The 16,598-nt window shown below is 47.9% G+C and overlaps 2 protein-coding genes across 3 annotated transcripts in view; one reads left to right on the forward strand and one right to left on the reverse strand.

The window, feature by feature from the left end:
• Positions 1 to 15,801, reverse strand: part of TMEM19 (transmembrane protein 19) — a 45,883-nt gene extending 30,082 nt beyond the window's left edge. Inside the window, exon 1 of the mRNA XM_044280440.1 lies at positions 15,721 to 15,801. The gene's annotated coding sequence lies outside the window, so the exon portion shown is untranslated. The remainder of the gene's footprint in view (positions 1 to 15,720) is intronic.
• A 13-nt stretch (positions 15,802 to 15,814) lies between these two features.
• ZFC3H1 (zinc finger C3H1-type containing) overlaps positions 15,815 to 16,598 on the forward strand; it is a 76,911-nt gene continuing 76,127 nt past the window's right edge. For both annotated transcript variants that reach the window (XM_044280437.1, XM_044280438.1), the window contains exon 1: positions 15,815 to 16,313. In XM_044280437.1, the coding sequence (XP_044136372.1) occupies positions 15,914 to 16,313 (400 nt within the window). In that variant the 5' untranslated portion in view covers positions 15,815 to 15,913. The remainder of the gene's footprint in view (positions 16,314 to 16,598) is intronic.

Here is a 16,598-nt window from a genome sequence, read left to right on the forward strand (position 1 = left end):
CCGCGGCCGATGCCACCAGCTACGTGTCCAAACAAGGTAGAAGATCCAGTGGAGATCCTTGTACTTCACCAGGAATGGGCCGCTCAGCAATTAGGAAACAACGCGAGTACTCCCCTATAACATGGGGTAACGCGGAGCACAGCATACCGTAGTACCGTAAAGAGAAGGCAAGAGCAACTACAGCACGAAGGCCAACAACCACCTGGCCACGGAGTAGGGAGCGTGGTTGAATGAGGACCACCCGCCGGATCAGACAGATCAGTCATATACTGGAGCTACCAGAAGTAGCAGTAGACCGACAAGGTGGGGGTTGGGCTGGCCCACACCTGCCAGACATGGAAACCATGCACACGCTGAACGAAGGGGGCCTGGTGCAGACAGTGCCTTGAGAGGTAGAAGGAGACCAATGAGCGCGACAGTAAAGGAGTGGCAGATGTATGGAAGAACCAAATGGATGGAACCAACATCCGCAGCACAGATTAGAACCTGTGGGCAGAAAACACCCAGTGATACAGAAACTGTCTGAGCTACAGACCGCACCACAGGGCCCAGCGCTTGGGGTACTACAAACACACGCCTAAAATATGGGCAAAGTGGCTGCATGTTGCCAACTAAGGAGAGTGGAAACATAGCCACAGCATCTGGGAATGAGACAGCATACGGAGGGTACAGGTACACAACCTGTAAAGTAGAAATATGGCTGTGTTAGAGGAACTACATTTAAGATCGAAGCAATGTGGCCGCATGGTGCACCCTAGACCCAGAGAGGTGCAACAGCAACCGCGTTAACAATGGAACCCAGTAGGGCCGCACGGTACCACAAAGAACAAGACAGGTGCACACCACAATCAGGTAGGTGCAATGGCAACAGAAACAGGGCCGCATAGCACACCCTAGAAGCCAGACAGGTTGAACGGCTGCAGCATCGGAGACGGTTCAGGGACTCTACCCATGAAGGGAGTAAGATGGCCGTTTGGTGCACACTATGATGAGGTAGGTGCAATGGTCACGGCAATAGGAGGAGGCCTCAATATCTCGTCCTGTAAGGAGAGAAAATGCCACATGGAACACCATAAAGCCGGACAGGAGGAACGGCTACCGCATCCGGAGATGGCTCAGGTACTCCACCTGTTAAGGGATCAAGGCGGCAGGGAACAGACAGGTAACTGAACCGGACAGGGGCAATTCTACGGCAATTGAAAGTGGCCTCTATATTCCGCCCGTAGGGAGAAATGTTGCCGCATGGAACACAACAGAGCCCGCCAGAGGTATCGGCTACAGCACCGGTGATGGCGTAGGTACTCTACCTGTGAAGGAAGCAAATTGGCTGGGAACAGACAGGCGCAATTGCAGCGGCAATTAAAGGCAGCCTGTATATCTCGCCAGGAAGGGAGAAATAGTGTCGCATGGAACACCATAGCGCCAAGCCAGGGGAATCGGCTACAGCATCAGGAGATGGTGTAGGTACTCCACCTATGACAGGAGCAAAGTGGCTGGGAACAGACAGGTGCAATTGCAACGGCAATTGAAGCGGCCTGTATATCTCCCCCGGAAGGGAGAAATAGTGCTGTATGGAACACCATAGAGCCAGCCAGGAGTAATGGCTCCTGTAGGTACACTACCTAAGAAAAGGGGCAAGGCGGCTGTACAATTGCTCTGAACTCACCAACCTACAGGAGGCGATAGCCGAGCTAACCGCTTGCCCAGAACAGGAACTCCCTGTAATGAGGTAGAGTGGCGAACACCAACACCAGGATGGGAACCCCACGGAAACACTCTCAAATGTGTAGAGGATAGCCCCTGGTATAGGGGAACCAGGAAGGCTTGTCAGGGACAGCCTATGGCAGTGGTGCAGGAACCCCCCTGTTAAGGAGAAGGCGTACGTATCAGACACCGGGTAGGTGACTCAGTATGCTAAACACGGGGACGGCTGCCTTACCTGTGCGGTTGAATACCTGTGCGGTCAGGGGAGCACCATCCGAAAATCCACTAGAGGGGATACCAACCCTGTTTAGGTAGGAGAGGTTCCTCCGTGCACGTAGTCTTGACCTCCCAGAGGGCTTCTATATGGAGGAAGACCGCCTGATGCTCTGTTCCGAGGGAATCGGTGCAGAGGTGTCCCCAGAGGCAACGGATGGGGTGACAGGAAGGATTCGTCACCAGCCTCAGGCCTGTCCTGGGGGGGATCCGAGGATGCCGAGGAGGGGTGGGACCCCGTTGAGACCACCCGAGGGTGTACTGTGAGCTACCCCTCGCCGAACCCGGGTGCAGGTACCCCTAACTGAGCATGCCCCATCTGCAGGGAGGACCCTGGGAGGGCAGAGGTGGCCGCAATTTGGGTTGGTAGCGTTCCAGCGACACTGCCAGGGAGAGTCGGCCAAGGTTCCCATGGCATTGACACGGAGGGACCCATTCATGGGGAACCTACACAAAAAGATTGTTCAGGGAAAACAATGGGATCTGGGAAGAGGTACTGCACACCAGCAGGGACAGGATGACCACATGGCAGCCATTGTAGACAGCGGACGCACGTGAAAACACGTGGCGACCGAGGAGCTGTTGGGAGAAGAGATGCTCAAAAAGCAGCCAGCAGAGGCTGTCTATCCTGACCCGGACGCAGTGTTCCCCCAAAGAGGTGCAGCAGCAGCTGTTCCCCAAAAAAGAGGTGGTCAGTAGGGCTGCAGGGGACATGAAGCAATCGAGGGGTTAACCACCCCCTCCAACAGAAAAAACATGTTAGCCCAGGAAAGGGTGAGGAGATAGCTCCTCCCGAGGGCCGGGCCGGGCGGGGCTCAGAAAAGCCCGGGAAGCAAGGGGGAGGGGCCGGGAAGATTGCGGCCTAGCAGGCCCAAAAGCCGGGGCCTCGATTTATGAGGTGGCCGGGAATGGAGCAAGGGGGGCGGGGCGAACCGCGGCCGACAGAGGGCCCACCGAACCATAAAAATAGGTGAGTAGGGTAGGGGGGGAGAAGCGACACCTGGGGATAGGCAGATCAGGGCAAACAGAGCACCTGGGAGCCGGGGACAGGCCATAGAAGATGAGGCCTAGTCCCGGCAGAAGCCGGGGACTAAAGTAGCGGGGAAGCCAGGGAGAGACTGTGGCCAGGGAGGAGAGAAAAGACCAACCGAGGGGGAAAAGAAGGGAGGAAAAAAATGAATATAACCCCCCCAGGAGGGGGAGGGGGTTGGCTAGGAGGAACGAAGAGGCTCCCCAGGACCCCCAGCTAAGGTGGATCCCATCCCCCTGGCCACAGAAGGGAACCTAACCCTGGGGCAGGGACACAGGGACAGGGGAGTATACTCACCATCCGATATACTCACCATCCGATGTCTTCGGGCGCAGCACGGTCACCCCTTCGGCAAACTCAACACGGGAACCGTGGGAATGCCGGCAAGCCACTGCGGATGCAGTCCGTGGGGACTGGGTGACCGGCGATGGTACCGAAGTACGCGCCCGCAGGGGGGGCAACTAAAGTGGAACACGATGGAGCCCCAGCCTGCAGCAGGTATAACGGTGGAAAAAAACCGACCTGCGGAAGAGAGAAAAAAAGAATAAAAATAAACAGCAGAACCTGCAAAAAAGCAGGACAGGTCTGCCTCCTACGGACACTAGACTAAAACTGAATAGCCTCGTGCCTGTGGAGAGGGTATAGCCCACCTGGGAGGAGCCAACACTTTTTGTGTCTAGTGCCTCCTAGTGGTAGTTGGACATATACCCATGGTGCTGTGTCCCCCAATGCCATGCACGAGAAATTAATTTTTTTGCACCATAGTTTGTAAACACTATAACTTTTACCCAAACCAATAAATATACACTTATTGCATTTTTTTTTTTATCAAAGACATGTAGAACAATACATTTAGAGAAAACATTATATAGAAATGTATTTTAAAAAAATGTAATTTTTTTCCAAAAATTGCGGTCATTTTCGATTAATATCAAAAAAAGTAAAAATGTCAGCAGCAATGAAATACCACCAAATGAAATCTCTATTAGTGAGAAGAAAAGGAGTTAAAATTCATTTAAGTGGCAAATTATATGACTGAGAAATAAACCGTGAAAGTAGTGTAGTGCAGAATTGTAAAAAGTGGCCTGGTCATTAAGGGGGTTTAAGCTAGGGGGGCTGAGGTGGTTAAAGGGGTATTCCAGCTTTAGGCAATTTTTGTCTGTTGGCTTTACTGCAGTGTAGCTAAAGAAAAAAATCCACTCTCCTGCCCCCCGCAGTTCCAGCGCAAAGGCTCCTCTCAGCAATGCGTCCGGTGCCAGGAGTCGCTGGCCTCAGCAGAAGGCTGTCCATCCACTGTGTAATATCCCAGTGAGTGGAAGCTAAGCTGTAGTACCCCAGCATGGCCATTACACAGAAGACTGTGTTGCCGGGTTGCCATGTTGGATTTTAATATATTTTTGGAATAAAGTACACTTTTTTGGAAGCTGGACTCCCTATGGTTTTCTTTCTACATGCTTAAGTGCACTTCCAATCCCAGCGCAGACTGTGCCTCCATTTCAAGTGGAATCAGGTGAGCGCAGCTCTGGACTTTTCTCTTTTGCCTTCATAAAGGAATTATGATGTGGGTAATAGAGAGTTGTGGCCATTAAGTTGGCCTTTGAGGAGTGGCATCATTGGTTGGAAGGAGCAATTCATCCTATTACTGTGCTTACTGATCACAAAAATCGGGCTTACCTGGAGTCGGCTAAACGACTGAACCCAAGGCAGGCCAGATGGCTGTTGTTTTTTTACCAGATTTAATTTTATCGTCACCTATTACCCTGTGGTTAAGAACATCAATGCTTTGTAGCATAGCTTTCCTGGGGGGGTGATTCAGAAGATCCTGGTCCGATATGGTCTGAAGGGGTAGTTATATCCACCCTATATCCCGAATTTGAGGCAGAGGTGTTAGGGGCCCAGGGAGATGCATGATTATTGTCCTCCAGGGAAGTTGTTTGTTCCTTCTGAATTACTCACAAGGTGTTCAAGGAACATCACTGTACGGTTCTCGCAGGACACCATGGGAGCAGATCCACTGTCGATCTCATCTCTCGCAGAGTCTGGTGGCCGGAGTTGCGTAAGTGTGTTGAGGACTATGTCTGCTTGCAGTACTTGTGCATTTGCTAAGGTGACACATACTCGGCTTTCCGGATCTTTACTTCTGTTGCCCATCCCATCACGACTCATCATTCCATGGATTTTATCACAGATTTACCTAATTCTTCAGGGAAAACTGTGATTTTGGTGGTTATTGATCGCTTTAGTAAGATGGCACACTTTATAGCATTGCCAGGTATACCTAATGCTAAAACTGTGGCACATGGTATTCCTTCTGATGTGGTGTCTGATAGAGGGACTTTGTTTCCAAATTCTGGAAGTCATTCTGTACTCATCTGGGGGTACAATTGTCCTTTTCTTCAGACTCAGCCTCAGGTCAAACGGACAGACTGAACACACTAATCAGAATCTGGAGACTTATTTGAGATGTTTTGTCTTGGAGAACCAGGAGGAGTGGTCTTCATTTTTGTCTTTAGCCGAGTTTGCCATAAATAACCGTAGACAAGAGTCCACTGGTAAGTCAACGTTTTTTGGGGCATATGGGTTCCACCCGCAATTTGGCAAATTTTCTGGTATCGAGACTTCTGGTATACCTGATGAGGAACGATTTTACTCTTCTTTGTCATCTATTTGGCGGAAAATTCAAAATAATCTTGAAAAAAATGGGCAACAAGTCTAAACGCATGGCTGACAAGATACGTATGAATGGTCCGGACCTGAGAGTGGGAGATTCTGTGTGGCTGTCCACAAGAAACATTAAGTTGAAGGTAACTTCTTGGAAGTTGGGTCCAAGGTTTATTGGTCCATATAAGATCACTGCCATTATTAACCTGGTAGCCTTTCATCTTGAACTTCCTCAGGCTTTGAAGATTCATAATGTGTTCCATAAGTCGTTGTTGAAGAGATATGTCAAACCTGTTGAACCGTCCTCCTTGCCTCCCGCTCCTGTCATGGTGAATAGTAATCTGGAATTTCAGATCGCCAGGATAGTGGACTCCCGAATTCTCCGTAGATCCCTCCAGTATCTCGTTCACTGGAAGGGTTATGGACCAGAGGAGAGGATGTGGGTTCCAGCGGCAAACATTAATGCTAGTCGTCTGGTAAAAGCCTTTCACACAGCTCATCCAGATAAAGTCGGTCCTGGGTGTCCTGAAGCCACCCATAGAAGGGTCTCTCCCGTGACAGGGATTAGAAGATCTAAGAGACTGGCTGCACGTGATGTGATCTGACAGCCTCGTCCTGTCTAAATCCAACTTAAAGATGACCTGTCACCGTACCTGACATGCTTGTTTTAATAGCTTCATGCATTCCCCATGTAATAACAATTCTGGAACATCTATTCTTATGACTCTATGTTGTGCCATTCCTTTATTATTCCTGCTAGAAGTTATGAATACATTTCTAGCAGTCTGCATGTCACCACCAGACATCTGAGAAGCTCTGACAGATGCCTTTCAGAACCTCCTCCTTGAGCTTCCTTTGTTTTGGTTTTCAGTTCCTCATCTCGTTAGCCTCTCTCAGCTGTCTTGTAGTTGGACTGATTGCATCCCTTTAAATTCCTCCCCATAATGCATTAGTGTGCGGTTTATACAACTTCCTGGAGTGTGTGTGCATGCTGATCCTATTCCCCAGTCTTCTACAAGATAAGTGTTGTACATTCATTTGTGATTTTCTGTTTGCTGGATCCCAGGTGACCCTGACTCCCTCCGTGTCTAGTATAGGGAGCCGGTGGTCGTGTCCCCTCACTATTATAGGGTATTCAGGTGTTATACAGTCGAGGTACGAGGATATGCGATCATCTACCATTGGGATGTTCGCATAGGCTGAGCAGTCAGGGAGAGTGCCAGGTCTTATGCAGGGGTCTCCCTTTTTGTTCCTTAGTTTTGGATCCAGTGAGTCATATATTCATTTTGCATTGTCTTGTTTCCTGTACACCTTCCGTGACACTGCAGTAAGGGAAGTAAGTGAAGATCTAAGAGACTGGCTGCACATGATGTGATCTGACAGCCTCTTTGGTTTCACTTGTTTCTGTGTTGTTGCTGGTGAATACCACACCTCTTGTCTTAGGTGTAACTTAAGTGGTCATTCCAACTCCTCTATTTAGTCTTGATAGCTCCTTTCTGGTTGTGGATGTGCTGGTGTTTGGTTCTCCTCTGAGTTCCTGCTCGTCCGCGTACTTCGGAGTTAAGTGTCTTTTTCCTATTTCTAGTTTGTTGTATTCCCTTATCTTTTGGTATTAGGCCTGAGGGAGTCTCCTGTTCCTTCAGCTGGGAAGCATCAGGTTATATTTTGTCCTGACACTATTTCCAGGGCTCTTTGTGGTCAGATAGGGCTCTAGGTTCCTGCATGTGAACATTCCTACTATCGAGGTATTTTCATACTGGTGGTGACCTTTCCCTAGTTTCAAGGCCTAGTACCTTTTCCCTTCCCTGCTGTGTTTGGTGCAGAGTTTACCTCCCACACCACACAGTGACATTATCCCTGAACAGTCTGAAAATGAAGCTATTAAAAAAGACATGTCAGGAGCGGTGAAAGGTTATCTTTAAGTCCTAGAAACCCCTTTAAAAGGCTTGTCTATCTTCAGAAAAAAACTACAACAACCTCACCATTTCCATCAAACATCAAAAATATTCCATGGAGCAAGAAAACAGCCTCTATATCCACAAAGAAAACCAATGGGACTGACATGTAAAAATGACTATACACTTTAATAATCAAAATAAATAATCAAAGGATAGAAAATGACATGATGGAAAAAGATACAAAAAGTATAGCAAGAAGCATAATACCAGGTACAGCGATACGTGTCTTAAATGATCTATTCTGCAAGTGGTACAAAGAAGATTACAGTACTGATAGATACTATTATATAAAAATATATGCTAATCCCTAATGATTCAAAGAGATGAAGATAAACAATTATACTAAGACACTGAAAATACCAAAGTATAAACAGCAGATATAGAGACTATATTGTGTTAGCGCAGTGCTCCAGACTAAAAAAAATACCTAGTAGCCATTGGCTCCTGAACTGAAAAATTTAGGAGCCAAATTAAATTTTTAGTCGCCAAATCGAAACCGAATCAAAATTTTGGTACCGTGACAACGCTACGCCGATCAGATCGGCGTAGGGTTGTTTTGATACCAAAATTTTTATTTGCTTTCTTCACCATAAAAAAGTAAAAAAAGCCGTGTGCATTTCGCATTTTATGAAACGTTCGGCCCATAATAGAACAGTCCTATCCTTTTTTTTGGGGTGACAAGGTGACAAAAAAATGGCGAATCGCCATTTCTGTTACGGCGCTCACTGCATAGGAGATATTTTTTAATAATTTAATAGTTTGGACTTTTCGGACGCAGCGCTATGTAATTTGTTTATTTATTGTTTATATATTTTATATGTAAAATTGGGAAAAGGGGGATTTAAACTTAATATTTTAGGGTACTTTCACACTAGCGTTTTTCTTTTCCGGCACTGAGTTCCATCACAGGGGCTCAATACCGGAAAATAACTGATCAGGCATATCCCCATGCATTCTGAATGGAGAGTAATCCGTTCAGGATGCATCAGGATGTCTTCAGTTCAGTCATTTTGACTGATCAGGCAAAAGATAAAACCGTAGCATGCTACGGTTTTATCTCCGGCGAAAAAAACCCCGAAAGACTTGCCTGAATGCTGGATATATCGACCTATTGTTATTCTCCATATTGTCTCCTCTGCTGGCTGGATTCCTTTTTCATCACATTACACACTGCTCATTTCCATGGTTATGACCACCCTGCAATCCATCAATGGTGGTCATGCTTGCACAATATAGGGAAAAGCACTAGCTTATGTGCACTCCCAGTCACCAGAGAGGCTGACGCTTTTTCCTATAGTGTGCAAGCACGACCACCACTGATGGATTGTAGGATGGTCCATGGAAACGAGCAGTGTATAATGTGATGGAAAAATGTATGATATAAGGATAATTACAATACATTAGTAAGTATGTGGCTTGTATTAACTTTCTCAATTTTTTTTGCGTTCCGTATACGGGCTGTATTTTTAGTTCTGTATACGGTCCGTATACGGAACCATTAATTTCAATTGTTCAGCAAAAAAAATGGAATGTACTCCGTATGCATTCCATTTCTGTATTTCCGTTCAAAGATAGAACATGTCCTGTTATTGCCTGCAAATCACGTTCCGTGTCTCCATTCAAGTCATCGGGTCCGCAAAAAAAAAAAAAAAAACTGAACAAATACAGAATGTACTCCGTATGTCTTCTGTATCCGTTCTTGCTGAACCATCTATTGAAAATGTTATGCCCAGCCCAATTTTTTCTATGTAATTACTGTATACTGTATGTGCCATACGGAAAAACGGAACGGAAAAAAGGAATGGAACTGGAAACACTACTGAAACAAAAAACAGATCCGTTAAAAACGGCCCCGCAAAACACTAAAAAAGTCATACTGTCGTGTGAACAAGCCCTTACTTGAATAGGAAGGAGCCATGCCACTGAAGTGAATGGGACAGCATAGTTGTAATTACACCAGCTCATCACTGTAGTTGTGACAGCGAGCAGGTAAATGGAAGAGAATGCAGCACTCGTATGAGCCTATATTCAAACAGCTGATTGACGGGGGTGTCAAGAGTCGGACCCCCAACAATCTGATAGGTTGGAGCAATGATTTTGTATGGGGAGGTGTGATAGCAGCAGCCGCCTCCTTGTGTAGAGGTGATCACTGCAGTAAATGTGAAAAACTAAGCCAGCCAGGCCATGCATGCCTCTTCACAAATTAGGCTCCATTCACACGTCCACAATTTCGTTCCGCATTTTGTGAAACAAAATTGCGGATCCATTAATTTCTATGGGGCAGCACATCGTGTTGCCCGGACACGGAATTGCGTACCCGCACTTCCGGGTCCGCACTTCCGTTCCGCAAAAAAATAGAACATGTCCTATTCTTGTCCGCAATTGCGGACAAGAACAGGCATATTCTATTAGTTCCGGCAATGTGTGCTCCGCAAAATACGGAACGCACATTGCCGCTTTCCGCGTTTTGCGGCTCCGTGGATCCGCAAAACACGTTGCAGACGTGTGAATGGAGCCTTAGATGAAACTAATGGCAGCGCAGAGGGGGAAACTAAGCCCGGCATAACAAGCAGCTGTTAGTAAATATGCCCTACTGAATTCACACAGAAGGTATCCATATTTTGTGGATCCGTGGTTTGCAGACCGAAATACAGGGGGGGGGGGAAGTAGCGCTGCTTTTTAGTTTTAATACAGCAAAGCACTCAGTGAAGCCACTATGAATCACATTTAGAATAGTTTAAGCAGAAACATTTAGAATAGTTTTAGCTGAAACATTGTACCCGATGAGAACTTGCAGCCAGTAGGGAAACAATGTATTCATCCTGGCTATGAATTAATAGGAATATACAGGAATACTGAATAGTGAGAACTGAGTGACTAGCTTGAAATTTTAAAATCACACATTTTATTAAAACAGTTTATTAATAGGATAGTCTTAGTGAAAATAAAGGAGTAGGAAAAAGAGGTGTTAATTAGTCCTGACGGACACCAGTAGTATTAATACATTAAGTATAAACACTGTATCCTCCACAATTAGGGGATAAATCAGCGAGCTATTGAACAGACCGAAATACTGACACTGCCATGTGCATGAAGCCTAAGGCCTCCTGTGCACGGCCGTATGGCTTTTTCAGTATTTTGCGGTCCGCAAAAAACGGATCTGCAAAAAATATGAATGACGTTCGTGTGTATTCCGTTTTTTGCGGAACGGGACAGCTGGCCCCTGATAGAACAGTACTATCCTTGTCTGGAATGCGGACAATAATAGGACATGTTCTATCTTTGAACGGAAAAACGGAAACGGAAGGCATACGGAGTACCTTCCTTTTTTTTGCGGATCCTTTGAAATGAATGGTTCCATATACGGAACGCAAAAAACGGAACGTAAACAGAAAAGAAAGTTTGTGTGCAAGAGGCCTAAAGGGATTGTCTAAGATTTTTCCTCAAGATAGGTCGTCAGTATCTGATTGGTGGGGGTCCGACAACTGGGACTATATGGTGTCATCTTCAAGAGGATCCGTCCCCATTGACTTACATTGTAAGTCGGAACGGATCCGCTCGCCTCCGCACGGCCAGGCGGACACCCGAACGCTGCTTGCAGCGTTCAGGTGTCCACTCACTGAGCGGAGCGGAGGCTGAGCGCTGGCAGGCGGATGCATTCTCAGTGGATCCGCCTCCACTGAGAATGCATTAGGGCCAGACGGCTGCGTTCAGGGCCGCTTGTGAGCCCCTTCAAACGGAGCTCACGAGCGGACACCTGAACGCAGGTGTGAAAGGAGCCTAACCTGGCTGACATTAGCGATGTGCTAATGTCAGCTGAACATACCGTATTTTTCGCTTTCTAAGATGCACTCCCCCCCCCCAAAAAAAAAGTTGGGGGTAAATGTCCGTGCGTCTTATAAAATGCATACTAGTGAGCGCTTCCATTATGGAAGAGCTCACTAGTATGCATTAGGAGCGGGGAGCTGCACTGTCCTGACCCCGTACAGCGTCAGGACGTAGTGCGCGCACTATGACCTGATGCTGCACGCAGTCATGTGACAGTGCAGTGCAGGCCGGTAAAATGGGAGCGCGACAGCTGAAGAAGAGACGCGGCGCAGGACAGGTAAGATGATTTTTTTATTTTAGTCTGATCTGAGGTCTGATGGGCTATTCTGAGGTGTGGGGGTACTGATGGGCTATTCTGAGGTCTGGGGGTACAAATGGGCTGGTCTGAGGTCTGGGGGTACTAATGGGCTGATCTGAGGTCTGGGGGGTACTGATGGGCTAATCTGAGGTCTGGGGGTACTGATGGGCTAATCTGAGGTCTGGGGGTACTGATGGGCTAATCTGAGGTCTGGGGGTACTGATGGGCTAATCTGAGGTCTGGGGATACTGATGGGCTAATCTGAGGTCTGGGGGTACTGATGGGCTAATCTGAGGTCTGGGGGTACTGATGGGCTAATCTGAGGTCTGGGGGTACTGATGGGCTAATCTGGGGTCTGGGGGCACTGATGGGCTAATCTGAGGTTTGATTAAGGGTACTGATGGGCTAATCTGAGGTCTGGAGGTACTTATGGGCTAATCTGAGGTCTGATAAGTGTCTGATGGGCTAATCTGAGGTTTTATAAGGCTCTGAGTGGGCTGATATGAGGTCTGATGGAAAATATTTTTCCTACTCTAAAATCTGTGGTGCGTCTTATCATAGGGGGCGTCTTATAAAGCGAAAAATACAGTAACTACAGTACAGACCAAAAGTTTGGACACACCTTCTCATTCAAAGAGTTTTCTTTATTTTCATGACTATGAAAATTGTAGAGTCACACTGAAGGCATCAAAACTATGAATTATCACATGTGGAATTCTATACATAACAAAAAAGTGTGAAACAACTGAAAATATGTCATATTCTAGGTTCTTCAAAGTAGCCACCTTTTGCTTTGATTACTGCTTTGCACACTCTTGGCATTCTCTTGATGAGCATTAAGAGGTTGTCACCTGAAATGGTTTTCACTTCACAGGTGTGCCCTGTCAGGTTTAATAAGTGGGATTTCTTGCCTTATAAATGGGGTTGGGACCATCAGTTGCGTTGTGGAGAAGTCAGGTGGATACACAGCTGATAGTCCTACTGAATAGACTGTTAGAATTTGTATTATGGCAAGAAAAAAGCAGCTTAGGGCTCTTTCACACTTGCGTTCTTCTGTTCCGGCATAGAATTCCGTCATCGGGGCTCTATGCCGGAAGAATCCTGATCAGGATTATCCCCATGCATTCTGAATGGAGAGAAATCCGTTCAGGATGCATCAGGATGTCTTCAGTTCCGGACCGAAACGTTTTTTGGCCAGAGAAAATACCGCAGCTTGCTCCGGCCAAAAATCCTGAACACTTGCCGCAAGGCCGGATCCGGAATTAATGCCCATTGAAAGGCATTAATCCGGATCCGGCCTTAAAGGGACACTGACAGGCAAAATCTGCATATTTAGTTATATATATGACAGTACAGGTCTTATACAGTCTATTAAAAGCATCTAAGTATCCCCCCTGTCCACCTTATAAATACCGGAAAATAAAGTTTTATAACCTACCTGTCTCGTCACCAATCTGCCCAAGGGGCGGCGTTTCATCTCAAAATGCGCCCAGCCAGGAGCTCCCAACTGCCGTTCTGAAGCCCCGCCCAGCTCATCAATATTCACTTCGCTGGGCGGCGGCTACAACTCTCCCCAGTCACGATCCTGCGCATGGGCAATTGAATCCTCCTGGCATCGTTCACGTCTAATCTTCTGCGCTTGCGCCCGGCCGTGGTTACAGATACTTAGATGCTTTTAATAGACTGTATAAGACCTGTAATGTCATATATATAACTAAATATGCTGATTTTGCCTGTCAGTGTCCCTTTAAGCTAAACGTTGTTTCGGCGCATTACCGGATCCGACGTTTAGCTTTTTCTGAATGGTTCCCATGGCTGCCAGGACGCTAAAGTCCTGTTTGCCATGGTAAAGTGTAGTGGGGAGCGGGGGAGCAGTATACTTACCGTCCGTGCGGCTCCCGGGGCGCTTCAGAGTGACGTCAGGGCGCCCCACGCGCATGGATGACATGATCGCATGGACACGTCATCCATGCGCATGGGGCGCTCTGACGTCATTCTGGAGCGCCCCGGGAGCCGCACGGACGGTAAGTATACTGCTCCCCCGCTCCCCACTACTACTATGGCAACCACTTTAATAGCCTCCTGGCTGCCATAGTAACACTGAACGCATTTTGAAGACTGATCCGTCTTCAAATGCTTTCAGTTCACTTGCGTTTTTCCGGATCCGGCGTGTAATTCCGGCAAATGGAGTACACGCCGGATCCGGACAACGCAAGTGTGAAAGAGCCCTAAGTAAAGAAAAACGAGTGGCCATCATTACTTTAAGAAATGAAGGTCAGTCAGTCCGAAAAATTAGGAAAACTTTGAAAGTGTCCCCAAGTGCAGTCACAAAAACCATCAAGCGCTACAAAGAAACTGGCTCACATGCGGACCGCCCCAGAAAAGGAAGACCAAGAGTCACCTCTGCTGCGGAGGATAAGTTCATCCGAGTCACCAGCCTCAGAAATCGCAGGTTAACAGCAGCTCAGATTAGAGACCAGGTCAATGCCACACAGAATTCTAGCAGCAGACACATCTCTAGAACAACTGTTAAGAGGAGACTGTGTGAATCAGGCCTTCATGGTAGAATATCTGCTAGGAAACCACTGCTAAGGACAGGCAACAAGCAGAAGAGACTTGTTTGGGCTAAAGAACACAAGGAATGGACATTAGACCAGTGGAAATCTGTGCTTTGGTCTGATGAGTCCAAATGTGAGATCTTTGGTTCCAACCACCGTGTCTTTGTGCGACGCAGAAAAGGTGAACGGATGGACTCTACATGCCTGGTTCCCACCGTGAAGCATGGAGGAGGAGGTGTGATGGTGTGGGGGTGCTTTTCTGGTGACACTGTTGGGGATTTATTCAAAATTGAAGGCATACCGAACCAGCATGGCTACCACAGCATCTTGCAGCGGCATGCTATTCCATCCGGTTTACGTTTAGTTGGATCATCAAAAGTGAAGACCATTTCAGGTGACTACCTCTTGAAGCTCATCAAGAGAATGCCAAGAGTGTGCAAAGCAGTAATCAAAGCAAAAGGTGGCTACTTTGAAGAACCTAGAATATGACCTATTTTCATTTGTTTCACACTTTTTTGTTATGTATATAATTCCACATGTGTTAATTCATAGTTTTGATGCCTTCAGTGTGAATCTACAATTTTCATAGTCATGAAAATAAAGAACACTCTTTGAATGAGATGGTGTGTCCAAACTTTTGATCTGTACTGTATATTAGTCCCATGTCACTATGTGCCGCCCGTTATTTAGAAAAACAAACTTTTATAATATGCAAATAAGCCTCTAGGAGCAGGCATGGCCAACCTGCGGCTCTCCAGCTGTTGAAAAACTACAACTCCCACCATGCCTTCCTGTAGGCTGATAGCTGTAGACAGTCTGGGCATGCTGGGAGTTGTAGTTTTGCAACAGCTGGAGAGCCTCAGGTTGGCTATCCCTGTCCTAGAGGCTCTGATTGTCCACCTCTTTCCGCACTTGATTGACAGGGCCAGGCCAGCGTTGATCTCCTGTCCGCCATGGAAATTTCGCGCCTGCGCCGTCCCTGTTCAGTATTCGGCGCAGTGAGGGAAGGACGTTCGCCGACAGCTGGCTTCCTCACTGCGCCTGCGCTGAATACGTAGCAGTAAGGAAGCCGACTGTCGGCAAACGTCCTTCCCTCACTGTGCCGTAAGATTTCCCTGGCAGACAGGAGACCAACGCGTCAATCAAGTGTAGAAGGGCGTGGAAAGAGGTGGGCGAACAGAGCCTCTAGGAGCAGGGGGCTGTTGGTGCTCATTTGCATATTATAAAAGTTCGTTTTTCTCAATAACATGGGACTATATAGTACTGTTCAGCTGACAGCACATCACTAATGTCAGCCAGGTTAATACCCATTTTCCTGATGACAGAAACCCTTTAAAATCTCCGAAAATCCTTTTAAAGTTCTCAGACTTGTTAATTGCGGAACTTTGCAGCCAGTTGTAGTTACGTCACCAATAACACGAGTGCACCCCGCTTTCCTTCCTCCACCGTGACGCACACAGCGCGGAATTCCGCCACTCCCGGCTGCTGCTGCTGCTGCGCGTGAAATGACGTAACGAGGCAGGAGGAATCTCGCGAGAGCTCAGCTAGTCGGGCCTGGACCTGGCAGGGCTCCCGTAGCAGCTGACTGTTCCCTCCGCCAGCCATGACCGAGCTGTTCCGCTCGGCGTCTCCCAGAGAAGAGGGGGAGCTGGAGGACGGGGAGATCAGCGATGACAGCGTCAGACCGGACAGCCCCAAGCCCTTCCGCCACCGCAGCCGTGGCCACCCGCACCAGTACCATGCGCGCCCTTCACGGCCGAATCCTCACAACTACAGGCCCAAGGAGCAGTACCGGCTGCCCTCCCGCATCCCGCCGCCCGCACCCCTGGGGGACATGGGCTCCAGGCCTTCCTTCTGGGAGCGCAGCCATGACACCCTGGGCCGGTTCCGTTCCCGGGGCAGAGGGGGGCGCTTCTGGGACAGAGAGTGGCTGGACCGAGGGGTGAAACCCGGCGGGCCGAGACAGATGAACTGCGGGTGGCGAGACCCTTCCCCCAGAAAACGTATCCTTTCTGCTGGTGGTGACCCTGAATGAGGTAGGAGAATCCGTGGCACCTATGTAATTTGGGCTGCTGCCAGCTGTGCCCGGACCACATGTAGAAATGAACATTTGCCCTGTGTGTTCTCCTCTCCCCATTGAGATGAACACTCTAGGGTCACCAGACATAACGAACACCATAGTCACCTAACTGTACTATGCCTGTGTCCCTGACACCCTACACCCCACCACATGGCTGCCATGCTGGCCACACATCAGACCTCCAGATTGGAATGGCCTACGTACACCC

This window comes from Bufo gargarizans, chromosome 2 (assembly GCF_014858855.1).
Source record: "Bufo gargarizans isolate SCDJY-AF-19 chromosome 2, ASM1485885v1, whole genome shotgun sequence".
Lineage (NCBI taxonomy): Eukaryota > Metazoa > Chordata > Amphibia > Anura > Bufonidae > Bufo > Bufo gargarizans.